Genomic DNA, 25,384 nt, shown 5'->3' with positions numbered 1-25,384 from the left:
TCTTGATCCTTTGGGCGACAATACGGGGTCGGGCGCAAAACAGAAGCGTCACTTGTAATCAGGTTGTCAACATGTTCTGTTGAATTGGGGGATGTGGGGTGATGAAGTGGCACACAAAAAGTGATGCAAAGCAAGTGGGGTGAGTGGCGAGAACATTGCCCTCAGCCGAGTCTATCTGCCAGGCAGATTGCTTGTCGACACACCAAGATTGATGTTCATTTTTTATCATTTAAAGCTTGCTATACATGCATCGATTTATTTATTTATTTTTTACCTATATCAAATCTGACCGTTATTTATAATGCAATGAGCCACATCGACCGTAACTTTGAACGACTCATGGCAAAAATTGATCGAAATTATGACTATTATTATTTTGTTTGATCCGACGCGGTGGCGGACCAACAGCCCATAGCGTTGCACTATCAAGCAGTTCGATAGATTCTCAATGGATTTCACTGGGAAATCTATAAAAAAAAATCTGTGTGCAGTGTATGGGGGGGGGGGGGGGGATTAGATCCCTTTCTGATCAGTTCAGAGAGGAGTTAATCTGTTTGCGGCACTGTATGGCGATCTAACCAAGTCTGTGTTATGAGATGAATAGTTTTACGAACCTGTTTTTTTCTTCTTGTTTTAAAATATACCTGGAACCAAAGTATAAAGGTAGTCCCCGGTTAGCGAACGAGATAGGGAATATGTTCTTAAGTCGGAAAACTGTGCCATCTCTGTTCCCTGTACCTCCTCTGTGCCTCCAGTGTCCTCCTCCGTGTTACCTTTGCCCCTGTACCTGCTTATACAAGTTTAAAAGCCATGTTTTCTTTGAATTTTTTTTAAATCTATTTTCTCAAAAACTACAAGTCCAATTTGAAAACAAAAATTTTGACTTGTTCCCATGGAAACACGGAATCCATGCTGTTTGTATTGGTGGGTCATTCCTAATTCGGCCGTTCGTAAGTTGGGGACTACCTGTACAGTTTTAAAGGACAATTGAATCAAGAGGGTTGTGGAAGCTGCAAGTAGCAATACCAACGAGCAAACAAAAGCCTTTATTAGCGTGGCTGGGGGTGGGGGTAGCACAATGTGCTTCAAACTGTTTAGAAGAGTCATACTTAATTACATTCACTCCTTCCCATAGATAAATAAGGGCAGAGAGAAAGGAAGGGGGTGGGGGGGGGGTGGAATGGAAGCTATTAGAAACCAGAACAAGCTACAGAAAAAAAAATAGCTGCTTTTATTCCTTTAAGGTGACCACTTATACAGTCATACCACTTCTGTGTAATAAGAGGGGCTACCTAAAGTATCCATCCATTCACAGTATAATCACTCAGTTCACCCTTCTACATAGATTTAGTAAAATTGTAGGCACCATTGTATCATTAGCGGGCACCTTTAGCTACAGCTGCCAGTCAGGTTTTGGTCTTTCCTTCTCTTGTACCTGGCTTTATATAAAAGCCGGCACTTGCTGTGGGCGGCTCAGCCTGTCGTTTCTTTAGCACAGTTTTTAAGACTTCTTCTCTTTTATGCCTTGTTTTTGTTTTGTTTGGATTCCTTACTCTATGAAATGCAAATTCTGATTTATATATTATTAATAGGAGATCCTCAGAATATGTCCATGTGCAGAGAATGTTGTAAGTCATTGTCTGACAGTCTGTGCGGTAATGCTGCACCCTCATTGGCACACGCAGCAGTACAAATCCTGCATATAAATTCTCTGTACAGACTTCTGACATTTGCGCAAGTGCTTCTACCAGAGATGAATAAATAACGTTCAGGCATCAGAGTTCTGGGGGGATGTGCATTATCTTAACAGACAAAAAAAAAAAGAAATTGGTTGCTCAGAAGTCCAGCCAGTAAACCCTGTTGTTCAAGTGTACCTGAGATTAATGGCATCGGAGGATTTAAACTTTACCTGGGGCTTTCTACAGCCCCATGGGGTCCAGTAGCCTCCGCTGTCCTCCCGGTCCCTTCACTGCTGGTGTTGCTGCTGTCAGGCCTGTAAAGTCTGGGTCTCGGATGAGCCAATAACCACTGTGCAATGAAGGTCACGGTCTTGCACACCCCAAATGTTCTTCCATGGGCGAAAGAGTTCTTTCTATGCGCAGTCCATGAAGACTGTAACTCCACTTGCGCAGAACCCCCAGTCTCGGGAGAGCGATTGGGGGGGTTTGCGCATCTGCCCATGAGGGCGTCATTCCAGTAGCGAATCAGGAGTTCCACTAGGTGGTACCTGTAGCTTAATTTATAGGAGCCTGTTAGCTATAACCACTAGAGGCCTCTGTTGAGCAATGGAAGATTGATGAATCAGAATGGCAAAGTGTGACCCCTAGTTCCTGAAGGGAGCAAAAGCAGACTCCTGCCAGATAAGTGATGGGTTGCTGCAGATCCCCACTTACACTTAATGGAGTAATTGCAGCGCTCTGTGTTCTGCCTTTCCGATATTGTGTTTCTCACATGTGATTTTACACGAACATTTACAATTTTTCAAGTTGCAGTGCAATGTATTTAATTAAGAAAAGCAGAAAGTGAGCAGAATGCTGCGCGATTTTAATATGACAAACTAATGCATACGATGTGCGATTCCTGGGAAGGCCATTGACTTCGAACAAGTGTGTTCCCAAAAGCACAATATCAGCTTCCAAACATACTATTCAGGAACTGGCATGCCCAATTTCCGGGATCCTGGGTATGGGAGTAAGACCTGCTGTAGGGCCTACTTCTGCGCCAACACTTGAAGAGACACTGAAGCTAAAAATTATGGTATAATGATTTGTATGTGTAGTATGTGTAGTACAGCTAAGAAATTAAACATTAGGAGCAGAGACATAAGTCTAATATTGTTTCCAGTACAGGAAGAGTTAAGCACGCCATCTATTTTTATTATTATTATTATTTATTGCATTTATAAAGCGCCAACATATTACGCAGCGCTGCACAATAGATAAATGGGTTAACATACAGGTAGAACATACGGAAACTCACAACAAAACAAGATCATGCAAATGATTTGATAACAATACAGTGTCATAGGTCAAAATAGAGACTGTTCGAGTCTACAAGAGGGGTGGTTGTCAGTAAGATTGCATAATCAAGCTGGATACATTAGGGAGGAGGGCCCTGCCAGAGGCTTACAATCTAAAGGGTGGGGTGGAGACAATAGGTGCGTCTTTTGAGAGGGGGTCAAACAGAACATATTATTGTGCTGGTGTAGGGGGGTATGCGAGCGTGAAAAGGTGAGTCTTGAGAGCTTGTTTGAAGGTATTAAAGGTGGGGGCGAGTCTGACGGCTGGTCGGAGAGAGTTCCAGAGAGTAGGGGCAGCCCTGGTGAAGTCCTGCAATCGTGCGTGTGACTGAGTTATGCGTGGTGCGACTAGGCGCAGGTCATTGGAGGATCGGAGGGGGCGGGCTGGTATGTGCCTGTGGACCAGATCAGAGATGTAGGTCGGGCAGGTCTTGTGCACTGATTTGTAGGCCAAGCACAGGATTTTGAAATTGATCCTAAATCTGATGGGGAGCCAGTGTAGTGCTTTACAGAGCGGAGTTGTAGAGGCGCTGCGGTGAGAAGAATGTATCAGTCTGGCTGCCGCATTCATTACCAATTTAAGTGGGTCAGTACGGTTAGAGGGGAGGCCAGATAAAAGAGAATTGCAGTAGTCTAGGCGGGAGATGACAAGGGCGTGGATAAGGAGTTTAGTGGTGTCAGGGGACAGGTAGGAGCGGATCTTGGAGATGTTGCGGAGGTGGAAGTTGCAGGATCTGGCAATACCTTGGATGTGGGCTGTAAAGGAAAGAGTCCAGAGTAACGCCTAGACAGCGGGCTTGGGAGGTAGGGTGGATAGTGGTATTTTCAATAGTGACGTGCAGATCTGGGAGGGGTGCAGCTGTGCGGGGTGGGAATATTAGAAGCTCAGTCTTAAGCTTCAGGTACCTGGCAGCTATCCAGGAGGAAATGGATGTGAGGCAGGCAGAGACTTTGTCCATGGTAGAGGAGGAGAGATCTGGGGTGTGGAGATATATCTGGGTGTCGTCGGCATACAGGTGATAATTGAAACCCATGGAGGAGATGATTTTGCCAATTGATGTTGTATAGAGTGAGAACAGTAGTGGTCCTAGGACAGAACCTTGAGGGCTCTTTTCCACTATGAAATGTGATCGCGATTCCGATCGCAATCACGTTTCAATTTCCACCATGCGATTGCGATTGAGCTACTATACTCATTATAGTCCAGCTCAATCGCATACAAAACGCGGCAGGACAACGATTGCGATTTGACCAAAATCGGATCGCACTAATGGAAATTGCTGCTGCAGTTTCCATTAGTTTAATGTACCTTGCGATTTGTGATCAGAAGCAAATCGCAGGCTAGTGGAAAAAGGCCCTGAGAAACACCTACTGAGAGGGGTGTAGGAGTGGATGAGGAGCCGTTGAAAAATGTTGTGAAGGTATGAGGAGATGAGGAGATCCAGGATAAGGCTAGGTCCTGAATGCCCATTAGCTGCAAGGAGTGGAGGAGGAGGGAGTGGTCGACAGTGTCAAATGCCGAGGAGAGGTCCAGGAGGAGCAGGATGTAGTATTTACCTTCGGCTTTGGCAAGGGCAAGGTTGTTTACCACTTTGGTGAGGGCTGTTTCTGTAGAATGGGCTGTGCGAAAAAAAGAGTGCAGGGGATCGAGAAGGGAGTTGAAGTTAAGGAAGTTGGTCAGGCGTTGGTGGGCCAGGCGTTGAAGAATTTTTGAGGCAAAAGGGAGGAGAGAGATTGGGCGGTAGTTGGATGGCAGAGCCGGGTCAAGTGAAGATTTCTTTAGCAAAAGAGCAATTGAGCTCCACGACTTTGAAAGCCCCTAACCACAGCTCTGTCTTCTGAAGCTTGTTATCTCAATTGTCGGTCACTGTATTTTCTGTTTCTCTCCAGAGAACAGTTCAGAAGTTCACTGGCCTGCTCTGTAAAATCATTTAGAATGCTGAGTAGTGTGTAAACTGCAAATATTAGAGAATGATGCAATGTTATAAAAAAACTGAAAATAAAAATGAGGGTTTTTTGTGCTACTAATGTTCTAGTAATTATCCGTACTACACATACAATTAATTATATCGTAATTTTTTTTTTTCGCTTCAGTGTCTCTTTAAACAGACTTCTCTCAGAGGTCTGTGCTAGATTGATCCTCCAAACTACTCCTAGATTGGATTCGGCTAAATAAGGTTGGATAAGGTTCATGCAAATGTTTATGCAAAATAATGCAGCTTGATAATACACTTACCTAAAGGATTATTAGGAACATCATACTAATATGGTGTTTGACCTTCAGAACTGCCTTAAAGGGATACTGTAGGGGGGGTCGGGGGAAAATGAGTTGAACTTACCAGGGGCTTCTAATAGTCCCCCGCAGACATCCTGTGCCCGCACAGCGACTCACCGATGCTCTGGCCCTGCCTCCGGGTCACTTCTGGAATTTCAGACTTTAAAGTCTGATAACCACTGCACCTGCATTGCCGTGTCCTCGATCCCGCTGATGTCACCAGGAGCTTACTGCGCAGGCACAGACCATACTGGGCCTATGGTGACATCAGCGGGATCGAGGACACGGCAACGCAGGCGCAGTGGTTTTCAGACTTTGAAGTCTGAAATTCCAGAAGTGACCCGGAGGCGGGGTCAGAGCATCGGGGAGTGGCTGCGCGGGCACAGGATGTCTGCGGGGGACTATTAGAAGCCCCGGGTAAGTTCAACTCATTTTCCCCCGACCCACCTACAGTATCCCTTTAATTCTATGTGACATTGATTCAACAAAGTGCTGAAAGCATTCTTTAGAAATGTTGGCCCATATTGATAGGATAGCATCTTGTAGTTGATTGAGATTTGTGGGATGCACATCCAGGGCATGAAGCTCCCGTTCCATCACATCCCAAAGATGCTCTATTGGGTTGAGATCTGGTGACTGTGGGGGCCATTTTAGTGCAGTGAACTCATTGCCATGTTCAAGAAACCAATTTGAAATGATTTGAGCTTTGTGACATGGTGCATTATCCTGCTGGAAGTAGCCATCAGAGGATGGGTACATGGTGGTCAGAAGGGATGGACATGGTCAGAAACGATGCTCAGGTACCCTGTGGCATTCAAACGATGCCCAATTGGCACTAAGTGGCCTAAAGTGTGCCAAGAAAACATCCCCCCACCATTACATCACCACCACAATGGTAACAAGGCATGATGGATCCATGTTCTCATTCTGTTTACCCCAAATTCTGACTCTATTGAGACTCATCAGACCAGGCAACATTTTTCCAGTCTTTAACTGTCTAATTTTGGTGAGCTTGTGCAAATTGTAGCCTCTTTTTTTCCCATTTGTAGTGGAGATGAGTGGTACCCGGTGGGGTCTTCTGCTGTCGTAGTTCATCTGCCTCAAGGTTGTGCGTGTTGTGGCTTCACAAATGCTTTGCTGCATACCTCGGTTGTAACGAGTGGTTATTTCAGTCAACGTTGCTCTTCTATCAGCTTGAATCAGTCAACCCATTCTCCTCTGACCTCTAGCATCAACAAGGCATTTTCGCCCACAGGACTGCCGCATACTGAATGTTTTTCCCTTTTCACACCATTGTTGGTAAACCCTAGAAATGATTGTGCGTGAAAATCCCAGTAACTGAGCTGTGAACTGATTGTGAAATCCTCAGACCGGCCCGTCTGGCACCAACAACCATGCCACACTCCGAATTGCTTAAATCACCTTTCTTTCCCATTCTGACATTCAGTTTGGATTTTAGGGCATTGTCTTGACCAGGACCACACCCCTAAAAGCATTGAAGCAACTGCCATGTGATTGGTTGATTAGATAACTGCATTAATGAGAAATTGAACAGGTCCTAATAATCCTTTACGTGAGTGTAGACCAATCCAATGAATTTGAGGATGGGTTCTGCCAGTCCATTTTCGAGCTGAAGTACCACTTCAGAGCCTCAAAGGCAAACAGAAGGCAGAGCACTATTTTAAACAATGCAAATTGCCTGACTGTCCTGCTGATTATTTGCCTCGATAATTTTAGCTATAGACCCCAAACAAGCATGCAGATTAGGTGTTTCTGACTGAAGTCTGACTATATTAAACACATGCTTTTTCAGGTGTGTGTGATTCAGACATTACGGATTCCAGAAAGATCAACACTGGTATTGTAAAAGGAAATAAACATGGCAGCTTTCACTATGCCTCTCGGCTCAAGTTCCCTTTAAAGACCCATCAGGTTTTTTTTTTAACAGATCAACAAAATATCTATCGGTTTGATCAAACTGATCACATGCTCCTTCATGACTTCTTATGACTGCTTGTGACTCCTCGGTTTTGACTAGATGTCTTAACTTGGAAGTTCTGCCAAGCCCTGCCCTGCTATAACTCCCCCACCCCTTTTCATGCCTCTGCCTGTCCAATCGAACAGAATCGCACACCAGCTGGTGAGTGGTTGCTGGAACACCGTAGCAAGGTAGTCCAAATGATTAAGAAGAGGTAGCAGCACACAGGCTTATTCAGGAACCTTGTTGCATTTTTATTGGTCCGGCACACACATATACAACACCCGATCGTCTCAGCCGACAATCATTTTGGGGCCTGTCCAGTCCCCTTTTTCAAGACATAGGTAGATAAACATATACGTCCTGAACAGGGCTGTGGAGTCGGCACAAATATCATCCGACTTCTCAGTATATGAAACCACCAACTCTGACTCCAGGTACCCAAAATAGCTCCTACTCTTCAACTCCGACTTCTTAGTCTAATACTTAGCAGGGCTGTGGATTTGGTACAAAATCATCCGACGACTCCGTTTATGAAACCTCCAACTCCAGGTACCCAAAATTGCTTTGACTCCGACTCCACAGCCCTGGCCCCGAAACGATCATCGGCTGAGCTGGTCAGATGTTTTATATGTGTGTGCCGGGACAATAAAATGTAACATTGTTGCTGAATAAGACTGTGTTCGGATGCCTCGTCTTCATGGTATGCCTCTGCCTATCTCTGTGTTCTGAGGTTTATTGAGCTTGGGGAATATAGTTAGCTTAGATGCTGGCATTGTCTGCTGTTTAATATAATATGGCTCTCTTGTCTTTCAGGTACTCATGGAAAAATGTAACGTTCATTTCAGTGGCACTGATGAAGAAGAAAATACTTGGGGTCTACTTGTTTCTAGGGAAAATCAGGTGGGTCCAACCTGACACCACTTCTCTTCATATTTGTATCTGACATCGTGTGTAAAGGACAACTGAAGCGAGAGGCTGACTTAGGGCCTGTTTCCACTATAGGTAGATTGGATGCAGAAAAACTGACTCCAATGAATGCCTATGGGCCTGTTTCCACTAAACGCGATTTTTCTGATGCAGATTTTCCCATAAGCATTAATTGGAGTCAGTTTTTCTGCATTCAATCTGTGTGTAGTGGAAACAGGCCCTTTTTTCCTTTTTAGCAATACCAGTTACCTGGCATCCTGCTGATCCTCATACTTTTAGCCATAGACCATGAACAAGCATGCAGCAGATCGGGTATTTCTGACAATATTGTCAGATCTGACAAGATTAGCTGCATGCTTGTTTCTGTTGTGATTCAGACACTACTGCAGCCAAATAGACCAGCAGGACAGCCAGGCAACTGGTATTGCTTAAAACGGTATGGCTGCCACCATATCCCTCTCACTACAGTTGTCCTTTACAGAGGCACTAAAGCGAAAAATGATTTTCTGACAACTCTGCTAACATATACTTAATAGGAAAGGCATTACTTTTTTTTATTTTTCTGTGTAGAAGTCTTGTAGAAGTGCTGATGTGCAACATATGACAGCTGCTCACCTGTCAGTAAAGGTGGCCATACACTTATAGATTTGCAGCAGATTTGACCATCACATAGATTTCTGTCAGATGCCTGTCAAGTCGAATCTGACAGGAATCTATCTGATGTGTGGCACACACTAGGAACAGATTTCCAATAGATTTCAGAATGAAAATCGATCTAAATGCATTATTGGACCATTAGATCCAATGCAACTCTATAGGCCATTGATCTGCTGCCAGCAGCAGATCGACCTAGATCTTCCATCCTGTCAGATAGATCAAATCCTTCGAAATCGGCCGCAAATCGATTGATAGATTTGATAGAATCGATTTCCGATCTATTGATTCTATGGAATAGATCGATCTATGGCTGAAATCGACCAATGTATGGGCCCCTTTAGGCTGCTTATAGGCTTGGAGTCTCCTACCCACTTAATTTGCTTTAACTGCTTTCTGTATGTCTATACCAAACAATAGCAGACACCCCCCCCCCCCCCAACACACACACACCGTATCGGGTCCTTCACTGTCCTCCCGATCCCCTTCAGTGTGGTGCACAGAGAAGGAGGTGCATACTGGAGAGGGAATTGAGAAGTCGTCAAGGGACTTGTTAAGCTGGCCACTAACGGTCCAATTTCTAGCGAAAAATCGTTCGAGCGATCAGAAATTCTGATCGGATTGGTTGTAAATAATCTCCATTGGTGGACACAATCGATTATGAACGAGTGAAAAAAATGTCGCCTGAATGAATTTTCGTCGAACGAAAATTTGGATTTTCTTGGTGGTCATGATAGATCGGAAGCAATGATTGGTTCGTTGATGGTGTAGTGAACGATTTTTCGTCCGATCAGAATTTCTGATCGCTCGAACGATTTTTCGCTAGAAATTGGACCGTTAGTGGCCAGCTTTAGACTGCAGGGGACTTAAGCCCCAGGTAAGAAAATCTGAACTTTTGAACCCGCACCCCTGGTTTTCTTTAAAAGGAACCTGAAGGAAGAAATACATGAAGGCTGCCATATTTATTTCCTGTTAAACCATACCAGTAGTGGCTGCAGTAGTGTCTGAATCACACCAGAAACAAGCATGCAGCTAATCTTGTCACATCTGACGGAAACGCCTGATATGCTGCCTGCTTGTTCTGGGTCTATGACTAAAAGTATTAGAGGCAGAGGATCAGCAGGACAGCCAGGCAAATATATATTGCTTAAAAGGAAATAAATATGGCAGCCGCCAAATACCGTATTTTTCGGACTATAAGACGCTCCGGACCATAAGACGCACCTAGGTTTAGAGGACAAAAACCAAGGAAAAAAAATTACACTAAACCACGTGCGCTCCGGATCACGCAGTGACTTTACATCACCAACCAGGAAGTACGGAGAAGCCGGTATTGAGTAGAGCGGCATGATTGTAAAAGCGGCTGCAGCTGGAGGGACACGGGAGGCAGAGGAAAGCATTGCACGTGCTGCAGGCTGGTATGCAGTGTCTTATGTCCGCGGGTGGATGGCAGCTTCGATAAGCACACATCGGCGCTCATTGATGTCTCGTGTCCGCGGGTGGAGGGATGCCTTGATCATGCAGACACTGCCGCTTTCTGATAACTGGCCCCGCCGCTGATACCGCCTGCTCTGGGGGTCACTGGCAGAGAGGGGGATGAGAGGAGCCCGCTGCCGGCTGGATCGGTAGGTGCTCTGATGGTCCCAAAACCGTATATTCGCACTATAAGACGCACTGACTTTTTCCTCCCAGTTTTGGGGAAGAAAAAGTGCGTCTTATAGTCCGAAAAATAAGGTACCTCTTACTTCAATTGTCCTTTAAATTGGAACTCCAAGGAAACGATTTTGTTCTTTTTGATTGAGCGAATAATGTGTGACTTATATCTGACTTTCTTCTCCATATCCCTATCACACTTTCCAATGTTGTCTAAAGTTCTACATAATTTGTAGTTTCCAGTAAAAGTTACAGCAGAGCAAGCAAAGTCTGGCGTGGTGGGAGGGGCTTCTCGCTTCCTGGTTCGTTCCTGGTTCTCTCTGCATTTTAGGGACTTCCACTTCCGGGTCAGCTGGTGAGCTGCAGGTTGCTTTTAGCCAGACAATACTGTTTGTGAGCAGCTGGTGCGATGCCAGGAAAGTGCAAACAAAGCTATGCAGAAGCTGCACCATGACTGAGCCCTGCCTCGCTCTCTCCACTATCATCAGCTCTATTTATGTGACCTATATTCTCAGCATTTCTATAGCAATAAGCAGGATATTTTTAGAGTATTGGTGAATGGAACAGACTGAGTTTTAACTGTTTATGCATACAGCGTAAAAGTGACACTACAGCTGACTTCTCCCCAGAAAGGTGTTATCTGCTAACCACTTCATTCTGGTTGTTTACTATAAAGCTGAAACGAACAGGAGAAAATGTTACTTTCAAAGATAATTATCCTGTCCGCTGTTTCTAAAGAAGGCAGCTTTTGTCAGGACCGGCTCTCAAACAGTTATTCTGTGGTGCATTAAAGCAAACCTGAACTGAAAATAAACTTGTGAGATAATTAATTGTATATGCAGTAATAATGCTTCCTATATCTATATAATGCTGTATATATTATATAGTATGCAGCCCTGCCATCATACCCCTAAGCATTTTGGGAGACTAGATATCTTTTCTAGTGGTTTTAGAACTCTTAGTAAACAAGCATTCGTCAGAGATCACCTGCCAGTATTAACCACTTTGCATCCAGAACTTTTTTTTTTACCACTTATTGACCGTTTTGACAGTTTAGCTATGTCCTTATGTAATCAGAAATAACTTTATCCCTACTTAGGACACAGAAATGAAATATAAATTGTTTTTTTCAAGACAAACTAGGCTTTCATTGTATGCCATTTTTCCACTAAAATAATTTTGTTTTCTATGATTTTTAATGGGAAAACAAAGAAAAAAATAGAAAAAACATTTCTCAGGTTTACCAATTCCAGTTTAAAAATAAAAAGTGCTACTGTAAATAAAAAACACAAATTTTGTTTGGCTACTCTTACCACTTATCACAAAACTTAGATTATGTCACTGTCACAATTTATGGTGAAGATATTTGATTCAGAAATAATGCTACAGAGTGTATTTTTCACTATGAACTGAGAAAATTAAAAATATTTTTAATGGTAAAAATCAATCTCATTAGCTCAGGAAACATATATTCCCGTTCACCAATTAGTGCTGCATCAGATAGTGTCAGAAATGTGCACAGGAGCAAGCCCAATCCTGCACAGCACTGCTTCTGCTACAAGACGTATATCTACTGACTTGTTGCATAGATGAAGTCACAGAGGACGTATATCTACTGATAAAGTGGTTAATGATGTTGCCGCCTGTGATACATTTCAGAAAAGGAATCAGGGAAAGGAAAGAATTTACAATGGGGAAATAATGACTAAATAATTTATAAATGAAAATTGTAAAAAAAAAAAAAAAAAATCATTATTTTGATTATAGTTCCTCTTTAAGGAAGCATTTTTTTTTATATACACTGTTTCTTCTGATTAGTTCTCCACACCCTCATTTATTTATTTTAAGCATTTACCATATTTTTTTAACAAATGTTTCAATCCCTTTGTTGTATCACTCCTCACCTATGGGTTGGAGGGATTGGGGATGTGGGGAACGGTCATGTTAGGGCCCGTTCTCAATTGGGTGATTAGTCGGTAACCCCCACTAATTGCCGAAGCGTTAGCAATTTTTAAAGCGCTAGCGCAATATTAACCTATGGCAATGACCTCACTGCCGCCGATCAGGGTTTTGCACGATTAGCGCCAATCGCAAAACGTGTTCCCTGTAGCATTTTGCCGCGATTCAGGAGCGATCGTGATACAGTGTTTATAAAAGCGCTGATCTTGATTGCTCTAAATCGCAGGAGTATACAGTGATTTTACTGCACTAATCGCGGTAAAATCACCGGCACAAAACTGTAGCACTAAGCACTACCGTTTTGCACTGTGAATGGTCTTTTAATGCTGCTGAACAAACGGTTACTGCCTTTCTGCAGTCACGTGACAAGCAGTGCAGGTAGAGAAGAGGTTTACCCAATAGATGCAAGTTACATTACACAGAAAGAATACCTTGCATGGCGTATAAAAGCAAATAGCTGTTACTCTCTGGAAGACCCTGCGCTTTCTGTGCTCAGCAATATTGCCACACTTTTGTGCGTTCTAAGTGAGCAGATCTTTGCCGTACTTTAAAAATGTAGTATGTCCTGTTAACGTTGCCGGTCTTTTGTTTCTAGGGGCACAGACCTGAGCATGTAACACTATGAAGTCCCCTGGGAAGCACAGCAATACTTTGGATACAGATTGGAGAACCAATATGAGACCAAGAGGATGCAGTATATAAAAAGGTAGTCTGTCGTCGCCATTCCCATCACAACTTCTTTTTCGATCTACAAGGATGACATACTTAATTTCTACATGTCACGCATAGAATACGGCGCATGGATGGACTGGACCATTTCAGCACGGGGGTACACGTTGTGAGAGCTTTCAGTTCCCGGACCCGTGTGGGATATCACACAGCCATGGATTATGGAGACACTGACCCATTCTTCTGACTTGGCGTGAACATTATTTCCCAAATGCACTTTGTGCGGATTACACAGCTGTGCAGGATCGGTCCTCTCAGAGACATGAGTACCTATGGCATGCGGCAGTCCCCTTCTTGTTGATATCTTGGCTGGATCACAATAAGAAAATGAATGGTGGAAAGGTGTGTGATGGAGCAGAACATGACGGCGCCTCCCTGTCGGTGCAGGTTCCAGTGGGCTGGCAACGGCGAGTGGACCACAATGGCGTTGTTTATATCAGGTGAGCGCACTTAGTTGTATACACACAGATTAGTTCAGGACTAAACAAATCCCAGTGAGCCGGTAATGGAACTGGCATCTAAAGAAAAGACTCTGGATTCCTATCCATTTGTCCTCCACTAGCCTCATTGTAATTTATTGCAACCAAGTTTTACAAAAACCCTGGTGTGACCTGGAATAAAGAAGCCTCTAAAAGAAAAGGCTTTGGATCCCATAGAGCCATCCCGGTCCTCTCTTTGGGCCAGATTTATCAAGAGTGTCTGAGACAAAATATTGGTAGGTTTTTAGAAATCCGTGCAGAACTGTCTCAGGCACCTTAAGAAATCATTAGACAGTGCAGATTCCTTCTAAAACTGTTGTATAATAGGAGGAGCTAGGAAGGTCTCTCAGACAGTGCAGTGTGTGAGGGGAATTGCTGTTGCTGAGGTAACCAACACACCTGCTGTATTGATAGCAGCAGGCTCTGAGGAGGAATTCAGCAGGTGTGAGGGGCACATCACAAATCATGTCTAACCTGCACTCTGCAATCATGTCTAGCCTGCAGTTCTAGAACTGCTATCATGCACTTCTTAATCTGCTCCAGTTTAGGGATGGATTTGCACTTTTCTTAACTGTAGTGCAGCTCTAGAATTTCATGCTAAACTGCCACTATTACCTAGGATTTAAGAAGGTTCTTATTATCATGCAGAACTGTTCTCCCTGCTGGTTAGAACAGATTGAGAAGAAAAAACTGTCAGTAATGCATTGATAAATCTCCCCCTCTGTGTTTTCGTTCCCCTGCTGTCCAGCCCCTACCCTAATTGGCGCTTTCAGGAACTCCTTGGAAGGAGTCGGAAGCACTCTTGTCCCCGATTGCTTCCAAAGACCAGCAAATCTGTACTGTGCATACGCAAGCGTGGACTTGGGCATGCACAGCAGGGATCCACTCGTCTTCAGAAGTACTTGGAGACATGAGTTCTTCTGAAGGCTTTTCCAGGAGGGCCTGCCGGTCAAGTAATTTCACCAGGGGGACAGCGGTGGAACCAGGACACGGAGAGAAGCCCAGGAAGGCTCTATGGAATCTGAACATTCCTTTCTTCTTAGGGGAGTATCTCGCTCCAAGGTATGATCATGGTATGACTGAGTAGATATAAAAATAAGCAGTTGAAAAAAAGACTTGCAATTTGGAGTGTGTGTATGATGGCTTGTTAAATGGGTTTCAGAAAGGTGGTTTTATACCCCTTGTTGTGTTCAGAATCAGAATCATTTATCATTTATTTCGCCAAGTACAACGTGAGTTGAACCCAGAATTGGTTTTGGCACAACAGGGTCGGTGGTGGTACAGTACAGAAATTGAACAGCATACAGTAGGCACACAGTAGATACATATAACGCATACATATATACAGCAGATACATACAGTAGGTACAATGCATAATACAGAGTAAAGGATAGGTAAAGAACTCGTAAGGAATGGGCCCAAGAGAAGGACCAGGGGACATCCGCTGCCGTCTAAGGCACTCAAAACGCTTCTATAGCGATACTTTGAATCAGATGCCCTTGGTCTATCTTGGGGAAGAGAGAGAGAGAAAGATAAAGAAAGGGAGGATGTAGAAAAGTGAGGTGAGTCCCCTCGGGTTGTTCCTTGATCTGACCGGTTAGTGTCCAAAATTTTGGCTTCCAACAGCAACGAGACCACGGCTGCTGGGTCTGGTATCTTCTTAGTCCCTGTGTAGCTGCTTTGTGTCGGTGTACAGCTGCTAAGGGAGGCTGGCAACCTTACGTGCAGTGGAGGGATGATAGAAGCTGGAGCGAGCTGCCTCCACAGAGCCGGAGGATAAAGGGCAGAGGGGACAGCTGGTGGGTGGATGAGCGTGGCTGCCATGATAGATGGCAGGCAGCTGGAGCTGTGGCCCTGGCTGGGATGTACAGGGGCCGGGGGAGAGAGGCCAAGCTGACAATGTGAGGCCAAGCTGACAGTGATGTGGTGCAAAGACATCACCCATTTAGAGGATCTCTAACACCTAAAGGCCCAAACCCACATCACAATTTTGTCAGTGATTCTTCCGACGACTGGCTATATTTTGATCGAGCTATCGTTTCTGCCATCTTGTGACGTGGGTACAGGCACGCGATAAGGCGAACAACGCTTTGCCACACACATCAATCGCGGAGAATAGGATCTTTATGATCCCCGAGGTGCTGTCGAGCGTTCCCACGGGCAGGAAGATGGATCGGGGAACCTCGTCCGTCGGGAGGCGATGCTGTGAAGTTCGCTGATCCATTGGCAGGTGAGTTTGCAGCTTTTAAGGAGTTTTCGTCCAAGCAATTTTCTGCAACTCTAATGTATTCAGATAGGAGTCACACAGTCGTCTACAGAGAGCCTGACTGATGTTCAGAGTCCTGCAGCTGATAACTGAACTTCAAAAATATGCTGCTGAGATGACAATTGTTGTTCCTATTAGATGTTCAGTCCAAAGACATTGGGCATGATTCACAAAGCATTTTCCTCTGTTTTCACCTTATCTATGTTACATTTTTAAGCTTCCAGTGAGCAAAAATATAATATAATTAAGGTAAGATACGTAATATTGAAATTAAGTTAACCAGGAACATCTTAAAGGACTACTGGGGGGGGGGGGGGGGGTTAGAGGTAAAAAGAGTTGAACTTACCCGGGGCTTCTAATGGTCCCCCGCAGACATCCTGTTCCCGCGCAGCCACTCACCAATGCTCCAGCCCCGCCTCCTGTTCACTTCTGGAATTTCTGACTTTAAAGTCTGAAAACCACTGCGCCTGCGTTGCCGAGTCCTCACTCCTGCTGATGTCACCAGGAGTGTATTGCACAGGCCCAGTATGGTCTGTGCCTGCGCAGTGCGCGCCTGGTGACATCAGGGGAAGCGAGGACACGGCAACGCAGGCGCAGTGGTTTTCAGACTTTAACCCATTCGCGTTCCGTCGTTTTCACGTGAGAAATGTTCACCTCCCATTCATTAGCCTATAACTTTATCACTACTTATCACAATGAACTGATCTATATCTTGTTTTTTCCGCCATCAATTAGGCTTTCTTTGGGGGGTACATTTTGCTAAGAGCCACTTTACTGTAAATGCATCTTAACAGGAAGAATAAGAAAAAAACGGAAAAATTCATTATTTCTCAGTTTTCAGCCATTATAGTTTTAAAATAATACATGCCTCCATAATTAAAACTCATGTATTGTATTTGCCCATATGTCTCGGTTATTACACCGTTAAAATTATGTCCCTATCACAATGTATGGCGACAATATTTTATTTGGAAATAAAGGTGCATTTTTTCCATTTTGCATCTATCACTATTTACAAGTTTAAAATAAAAAAAAATAGAAATATTTCATCTTTACATTGATATTTAAAAAGTTTAGACCCTTAGGTAAATATTTAAGATGTTTTTTTTTTTTTTTTTTTATTGTAATGGTTTTTTTTTTTTTTATAGTAAACATTTTATTTGGGTAGTTTTGGGAGGGTGGGAGGTAAACAATAGATTTATAATGTAAATGTGTGTTAATTTTTACTTTTTTTTTTTTTTCCTTTCAGTTGTAGTATTACTTTTTGGCCACAAGATGGCGGCCATGAGTTTGTTTACATGACGTCACTCTAAGCGTAACACACGCTTAGAGCGACGCATGGGGGAGGTGACAGCCAGAAAAGTCACCGCTTTCGAGAGAAGCTGTCGCTTTTTCAGCGGGGGAGAGCAATCAGTGATCGGGCACCATAGCCCGATTCACTGATTGCCTGGCTACCGAATCCGCAGCCGGGAGTGCGCGCGATCAGCCGCGGGAGCGCGCATGGTTCCTGGACGTAGATTCTACGTCCAGGAACCAAAATAGGTTAAAGTCTGAAATTCCAGGAGTGAACCGGAGGCGGGACCGGAGCATCGGTGAGTGGCTGCGCGGGCACAGGATGTCTGCGGGGGACCATTACAAGCTCCAAGTAAGTTCAGCTTGTCCTGTTCCCCCCACCTCCACCAATCCAGCACTGGGCGGCCGTGCTCCCATCCGTGAACTAGTACCACTGTACTAGGCAGGCTCTGGGCTACTGCCAGGCGTGAGAAGTCCTGCGCACAGGGCAGCAGTGATTGTTCTCAGACAGGAGCATGGCCACAAATTACCAGGGGGTCCCAGTGGTGGTCTGGAGGAGGATATGTGAAGCCTTCCCTCTACCGAGGTATCTGTTTTTTTTTTTGTGTTTGTTTGTTTGTTTTTAAACTTGCAAACCTGAATTGAAAATGAAGTCAAAATAAACATACACGCGTCATACTTACCTCCCGTATAGCCTACTCATCCATCTCGTTCTCCTTTCCCGCGTCCTGTTTGTCCACTGTGATTGGTGAAATTATCCGTCCTCTATTATAAAATGACCATTAACCCCATTAACCCATAACGGCTTCCCGGTCAGCACACCAATGCACTGTAATATCACCCTCTTGAGCCATAGAGAAACATGGACATTACCTTACTCAGCAGTTGTCCTTTCAGTTATAACTGACAGCAACTGATATATTTCAGTTGCTGAAATATATGCAGTTCTGACAAAATATTGTCAGAACTGCAAGGAATCATTGTTATAAGAAAATGGTGAGCTTCTGAGAGGAACTGACGGCGAGGTAAGTATGTAATATTCATTTTCAGGTACATCACGCGTTTATTTTAAATTTTACTTGGTTCAGGTTCCCTTTAAGATTTGCTTTAAAATGAAAAAGTCACATTCTTGTTTTGTCTCAATCTTCCATTAACCTTCTAAATTAAGGCCCATGTGTTAAACCTTAAACCGCTGTTACATTCCATGATAAAGAGTCCTGGCTGCAGCCATGGTGTTTATTGGTGGAGAAGCGGGTAAGTCAAGTCCGCTGATCACGTGATGCAGCTCAATGTGTCCTGCTGCAGAGCGAGTCTGCTGGTCACATGATGCAGCTCAGTGTGTCCTGCTGCAGAGCGAGTCTGCTGGCCACATGATGCAGCTCAGTGTGTCCTGCTGCAGAGCGAGTCTGCTGGCCACATGATGCAGCTCAGTGTGTCCTGCTGCAGAGCGAGTCTGCTGGTCACATGATGCAGCTCAGTGTGTCCTGCTGCAGAGCGAGTCTGCTGGTCACATGATGCAGCTCAGTGTGTCCTGCTGCAGAGCGAGTCCGCTGGTCACATGATGCAGCTCAGTGTGTCCTGCTGCAGAGCGAGTCTGCTGGTCACATGATGCAGCTCAGTGTGTCCTGCTGCAGAGCGAGTCCGCTGGTCACATGATGCAGCTCAGTGTGTCCTGCTGCAGAGCGAGTCTGCTGGTCACATGATGCAGCTCAGTGTGTCCTGCTGCAGAGCGAGTCTGCTGGCCACATGATGCAGCTCAGTGTGTCCTGCTGCAGAGCGAGTCTGCTGGTCACATGATGCAGCTCAGTGTGTCCTGCTGCAGAGCGAGTCTGCTGGTCACATGATGCAGCTCAGTGTGTCCTGCTGCAGAGCGAGTCTGCTGGTCACATGATGCAGTGTGTCCTGCTGCAGAGCAAGTCCGCTGGTCACATGATGCAGCTCAGTGTGTCCTGCTGCAGAGCGAGTCTGCTGGTCACATGATGCAGCTCAGTGTGTCCTGCTGCAGAGCGAGTCTGCTGGTCACATGATGCAGCTCAGTGTGTCCTGCTGCAGAGCGAGTCTGCTGGTCACATGATGCAGCTCAGTGTGTCCTGCTGCAGAGCGAGTCTGCTGGTCACATGATGCAGCTCAGTGTGTCCTGCTGCAGAGCGAGTCTGCTGGTCACATGATGCAGCTCAGTGTGTCCTGCTGCAGAGCGAGTCTGCTGGTCACATGATGCAGCTCAGTGTGTCCTGCTGCAGAGCGAGTCCGCTGGTCACAGGAGGCAGCTCAGTGTGTCCTGCTGCAGAGCGAGTCTGCTGGTCACATGAGGCAGCTCAGTGTGTCCTGCTGCAGAGCGAGTCCGCTGGTCACATGAGGCAGCTCAGTGTGTCCTGCTGCAGAGCGAGTCCGCTGGTCACATGATGCAGCTCAGTGTGTCCTGCTGCAGAGCGAGTCTGCTGGTCACATGATGCAGCTCAGTGTGTCCTGCTGCAGAGCGAGTCTGCTGGTCACATGATGCAGCTCAGTGTGTCCTGCTGCAGAGAGAGTCTGCTGGTCACATGATGCAGCTCAGTGTGTCCTGCTGCAGAGCGAGTCTGCTGGTCACATGATGCAGCTCAGTGTGTCCTGCTGCAGAGCGAGTCTGCTGGTCACATGATGCAGCTCAGTGTGTCCTGCTGCAGAGCGAGTCCGCTGGTCACATGATGCAGCTCAGTGTGTCCTGCTGCAGAGCGAGTCCGCTGGTCACATGATGCAGCTCAGTGTGTCCTGCTGCAGAGCGAGTCTGCTGGTCACATGATGCAGCTCAGTGTGTCCTGCTGCAGAGCGAGTCCGCTGGTCACATGATGCAGCTCAGTGTGTCCTGCTGCAGAGCGAGTCCGCTGGTCACATGATGCAGCTCAGTGTGTCCTGCTGCAGAGCGAGTCCGCTGGTCACATGATGCAGCTCAGTGTGTCCTGCTGCAGAGCGAGTCCGCTGGTCACATGATGCAGCTCAGTGTGTCCTGCTGCAGAGCGAGTCCGCTGGTCACATGATGCAGCTCAGTGTGTCCTGCTGCAGAGCGAGTCCGCTGGTCACATGATGCAGCTCAGTGTGTCCTGCTACAGAGCGAGTCTGCTGGTCACATGATGCAGCTCAGTGTGTCCTGCTGCAGAGCGAGTCCGCTGGTCACATGATGCAGCTCAGTGTGTCCTGCTGCAGAGTGAGTCTGCTGGTCACATGATGCAGCTCAGTGTGTCCTGCTGCAGAGCAGGTCCGCTGGTCACATGATGCAGCTCAGTGTGTCCTGCTGCAGAGCGAGTCCGCTGGTCACATGATGCAGCTCAGTGTGTCCTGCTGCAGAGTGAGTCTGCTGGTCACATGATGCAGCTCAGTGTGTCCTGCTGCAGAGCAGGTCCGCTGGTCACATGATGCAGCTCAGTGTGTCCTGCTGCAGAGCGAGTCCGCTGGTCACATGATGCAGCTCAGGGTGTCCTGCTGCAGAGCGAGTCTGCTGGTCACATGATGCAGTGTGCTGGTGTAAAGCGAGTCTGCTGGTCACATGATGCAGTGTTTCCTGCTGCAGAGCGAGTCTGCTGGTCACATGATGCAGTGTGCTGGTGTAAAGCGAGTCTGCTGGTCACATGATGCAGCTCAGTGTGTCCTGCTGCAGAGCGAGTCCGCTGGTCACATGATGCAGTGTGTCCTGCTGCAGGGCGAGTCCGCTGGTCACATGATGCAGCTCAGTGTGTCCTGCTGCAGAGCGAGTCTGCTGGTCACATGATGCAGTGTGCTGGTGTAAAGCGAGTCTGCTGGTCACATGATGCAGCTCAGTGTGTCCTGCTGCAGAGCGAGTCTGCTGGTCACATGATGCAGCTCAGTGTGTCCTGCTGCAGAGCGAGTCCGCTGGTCACATGATGCAGTGTGTCCTGCTGCAGAGCGAGTCCGCTGGTCACATGATGCAGCTCAGTGTGTCCTGCTGCAGAGCGAGTCCGCTGGTCACATGATGCAGCTCAGTGTGTCCTGCTGCAGAGCGAGTCTGCTGGTCACATGATGCAGCTCAGTGTGTCCTGCTGCAGAGCGAGTCCGCTGGTCACGTGATGCAGTGTGTCCTGCTGCAGAGCGAGTCCGCTGGTCACATGATGCAGCTCAGTGTGTCCTGCTGCAGAGCGAGTCCGCTGGTCACATGATGCAGTGTGTCCTGCTGCAGAGCGAGTTCGCTGGTCACATGCTGCAGTGTGTCCTGGTGTAAAGCGAGTCTGCTGGTCACATGAGGCAGTGTGCTGGTGTAAAGCGAGTCTGCTGGTCACATGATGCAGCTCAGTGTGTCCTGCTGCAGAGCGAGTCCGCTGGTCACATGATGCAGCTCAGTGTGTCCTGCTGCAGAGCGAGTCCGCTGGTCACATGATGCAGTGTGTCCTGCTGCAGAGCGAGTTCGCTGGTCACATGCTGCAGTGTGTCCTGGTGTAAAGCGAGTCCGCTGGTCACATGATGCAGTGTGTCCTGGCGCAGAGCGAGTCTGCTGGTCACATGATGCAGTGTGCTGGCGCAGAGCGAGTCTGCTGGTCACATGATGAACCCAGGCCAAACTTCCCCTGAAGAAGGGGAGTCAGAAAATATATTTCAGATATCATTCCCAGGAGGAAATGTTTCTCTCATTGGGCTCTATTCACAAACCTTCTCATAAATGACTTGTTAATCACCTAATTGATAAAAATAAGCTTTCAGTACATTTACAAGCAAAATAATCACTCAAAGTAAGTTGTTCCTGATTAACTTAATTTCAATATTATTTTTCATACCTTAATTATATTATATTTTTGTTCTTTGGGAGCTTAAAATGTAACCTAGATAAGGTGAAAACAGGGGAAAAAGCTTTGTGAATCACGCCCGTGTTCAAGTTCAACGGGTGACACTCAACAACAACAAAAATAGAATATTGTGTAAAAGTCCATTTATTTCAGTAATGCAACTTAAAACATACCCCCCAACCGTCCCGTTTTCGTCGGGATTCTCACGATTTGGGGGGGCCCTCCCGCTATCCCGGGCCCCCCCTCTTGAATCCCGACAGCTGGGCAGAAATATAGGAGGAAAAAATGATCGAGGCTCCAGCCGCGGTAATGAGGGATGCGGGAGCCGGCTTCACTACTTCCTCTCTCCCTCCCTCTCTCTGAACGCCCCCCTGATGGGTCTGTGTCCCCCCCTTGTTAGCAGAGTGAGCGCAGCGGAGCAGCCAGCCGAGTCCTCTTACCGCAGATCCACTCGTACTGTCTAGCATTGGACCTCCATGTGCTTCCTGTTTACTATGATGTCACAGGAAGCAGATGGAAGTCCTATACCAGTACGAGTGGATCAGAGGTAAGAGGACTCGGCTGGCTGCTCCGCTGCGCTCACTCTGCCTACAGGGAGGGAGGAGGGGGGACACAGACATACATCAGGGGGGCATTCAGAGAGGGAGGGAGGAAGTAATAAAGCCGGGCTCCCGCATCCCTCTTCACCGCGGCTGGAGCCTCGATCATTTTTTTCCTCCTCCAGGCAATCCTCCCCCACCTAAAAGTGGCACCCTCCTCCCCACCCACAGGCATTCTCGCCCCCCCCCCCCCCTCCACTGACAACCCTCCTCCCCACTAGCACCCTCCTCCCCACCAAGAGTGTACCCTGCCCATGGCCCTAGGTACTGTACCCCAGGCACCCTGCCCCTGGCCCCTGCACCCTAAAATGTTATTATGAAGGAAAATAAACCAGGATAGAAAGGACCAGTGTGGTTTGAATTATAAAACAACATATTTTCTTATGAAATTTTTATGGTATGCGTGACTGGAGGCATGGCGGGGGTGTGGCCAGGGGTGTGGCAGGGGCGTGGCTTAAGTGTCCCGTTTTCTCATCTCAAAAAGTTGGGAGGTATGCTTAAAAGGTGAAACTAATATATGAAATAGGAGCCCTTTGCAGGTGTTTTGGGTTTATTGGCTGATTAGAGTCTGACACTTTGATCCTAAAATATTAAACATTTTCACACTATTTTAATGGTCTAATGGCCTGAGTTTTTGATTTTGGGATTTTCATTAGCTGTAAGCCACAATCATTAAAATTATAACAAATAAAGGCTTAAAATATTGCAAGAATCTATTTCATATATTAGTTTCACCTTTTAATTTGAATTACTAAGATAAATGGATGGATGTTTGCGCAATATTCACATTTTTCAAGTGTCCCCTTTTATCTCATTGGAAGGTGTGAGTGAATAATTGTATTCAATAGCAGGGTTGTGGAGTCAGTACAAAAATCATCCGATTTAGGAAACCACAGACTCCGACTTCAGGTACCCAGAATTGCTCCGACTCCTCGACTCTGACTCCACGGCCCTATTCAATAGGCCGCCCAAAGTAATGCTATCGGACACTTTTTTGAGGCAGTGTAGGGCTGTGAAGTTGGTACAAAAATCATTAGACTTTGACTCATCAATTTATGAAGCAGACTCTGACTACTAGTTACCCACAAATTGCTACAACATCTTGACTCCGACTCCACAGCCTGGTTCTTCTAGTCCTTTTAATTGAGCCTGTAGTGGTTTGCAGTGTAAATACCGCCACCTGTGGTTCCTGTTGTGCCAGGAAAGTCCCCACATATGGATGACAATTGCACTATGGCTCAACCAGGGCTGTGGAGTCCAACAAATATCCAACACCGCAGTTTATAAAACCACCGACACAGACCCCAGGTACTGAAAAATTGCTCTGACTCTTCAGCCTTGGCAGGACTGTAGAATCGGTACAAAAATCATTTGACTCAAACGTTAATACCTAAGTTTGTAAAGCCACCGATTCAGACGCTGACTCCAGGTGCCCAAAAATTGCTACATGCTTCCAACTCCACAGCCCTGGGCTCAACCACCTACTTCTTTCCCTTCCACTATATCTTCCTGGGGTTTGTATTGGTGTGGAGGGCAAGCGATGACCTCATCAGAGAGCCAGGTGGAATGGGTAGGGACAATCGAGGAGAGAATGGGAATAAAGAGAGGTTGGTAAGGAGTTATTTAGAAACTGGTTGTAAATGGTAAAGAATGGGGTGGGGATGGATAAGGGACCACCAAGGGATGGTAAGAACCTATGCAGGGATGGAGTCCATTAAGACTTGGGTGAGGGGAGTTATGCTGGAACTTGGAGTAAAAGTGACATGAATAAGATGGGGACAAATTGATGTCCCTGCGCACACCTGTAATTAGCACCTTATTTAACCAGTTCACCCCCAAGGGTTTTTATCCTAACGGACCAGAGCAATTTTCAGTTGTCAGCGCTCCTCCCTTTTATTCCCTAATAACTTTATTACTACTTATCACAAGAAAATGATCTATACCTCGTTTTTTCCGCCACCAATTAGGCTTTCTGTGGATAGTACATTTTGCTAAGAATTTTTTTATTCTAAATGCATTTTAATGAGAAAAACAGAAAAAAAAAGAAAAAAAATCATTATTTCTCAGTGTTCAGCCTTTATAGTTTTAAAATTAAACATTCTCCTGTGGATAAAACAAACACGTTGTATTTGCCCAGTGGTCCCGATAATTAAACCGTTTAGATTATGTCCCTACCACAATGTATGGCGACAGTATATTATTTTGAAATATAAGTGGTTATTTTTCTGTTTGTTCTGGCCATAATTACAAGCCCCTATGTAATAAATTAAAATTAATTTTCCCCCATAAAATATAGAATAAAAAAAGCTGAGTCCCTAAGGCAACTATTTTTTTTTTTTTTTAAGCTGATTTTTTTTTTTTACAAGTGTTTTTTTGGGGGGGGAGGGTTGGAAGTGTAATTTTATTAATGATGTGTATATACTTGAAAATGTATGTATTTTGTAAGTGTAATATACTTTTTGGCCACAAGATGGCGCTGGTGAACACTCATAGGACGTGTTCACTTTTTTTTTTTTTTTTTTTTTACACACTTTATTAAACTGTTACATTTCCTGTTTATGTGAATGGACGTAGCCGCTGTTCGCGGTCACGTCCATTCACTCCAGGCACTGCGATTGGGTAGAGGACTGTTCAGTCCTCTTCCCCAATCGCCCAGCACGGGATCCCGACGGTAATGGCGGCGGTAGCGGCGGACACACGGCGGTAGCAGCGGCGGGAATGCGCGACGTATTAAAACGTCATGTTGCTGTTAATAGCGGTAAGCATGACGTTTTAATACGT

The 25,384-nt window shown here is 45.8% G+C and overlaps 1 protein-coding gene across 1 annotated transcript in view; it reads left to right on the top strand.

Moving 5' to 3' along the window:
• Nucleotides 1-25,384, top strand: part of MBD5 (methyl-CpG binding domain protein 5) — a 137,646-nt gene that overhangs the window by 22,845 nt on the left and 89,417 nt on the right. Inside the window, exons 2-3 of the mRNA XM_068245854.1 lie at nucleotides 8,089-8,175; nucleotides 13,064-13,637. Of these exons, the coding sequence (XP_068101955.1) occupies nucleotides 13,525-13,637 (113 nt within the window). The 5' untranslated portion in view covers nucleotides 8,089-8,175; nucleotides 13,064-13,524. The remainder of the gene's footprint in view (nucleotides 1-8,088; nucleotides 8,176-13,063; nucleotides 13,638-25,384) is intronic.

The sequence above is a fragment of the Hyperolius riggenbachi genome, chromosome 7 (genome assembly GCF_040937935.1).
Source record: "Hyperolius riggenbachi isolate aHypRig1 chromosome 7, aHypRig1.pri, whole genome shotgun sequence".
Taxonomy (NCBI): Eukaryota; Metazoa; Chordata; class Amphibia; order Anura; family Hyperoliidae; genus Hyperolius; species Hyperolius riggenbachi.
This window is presented reverse-complemented; position numbering and strand designations above follow the sequence as displayed.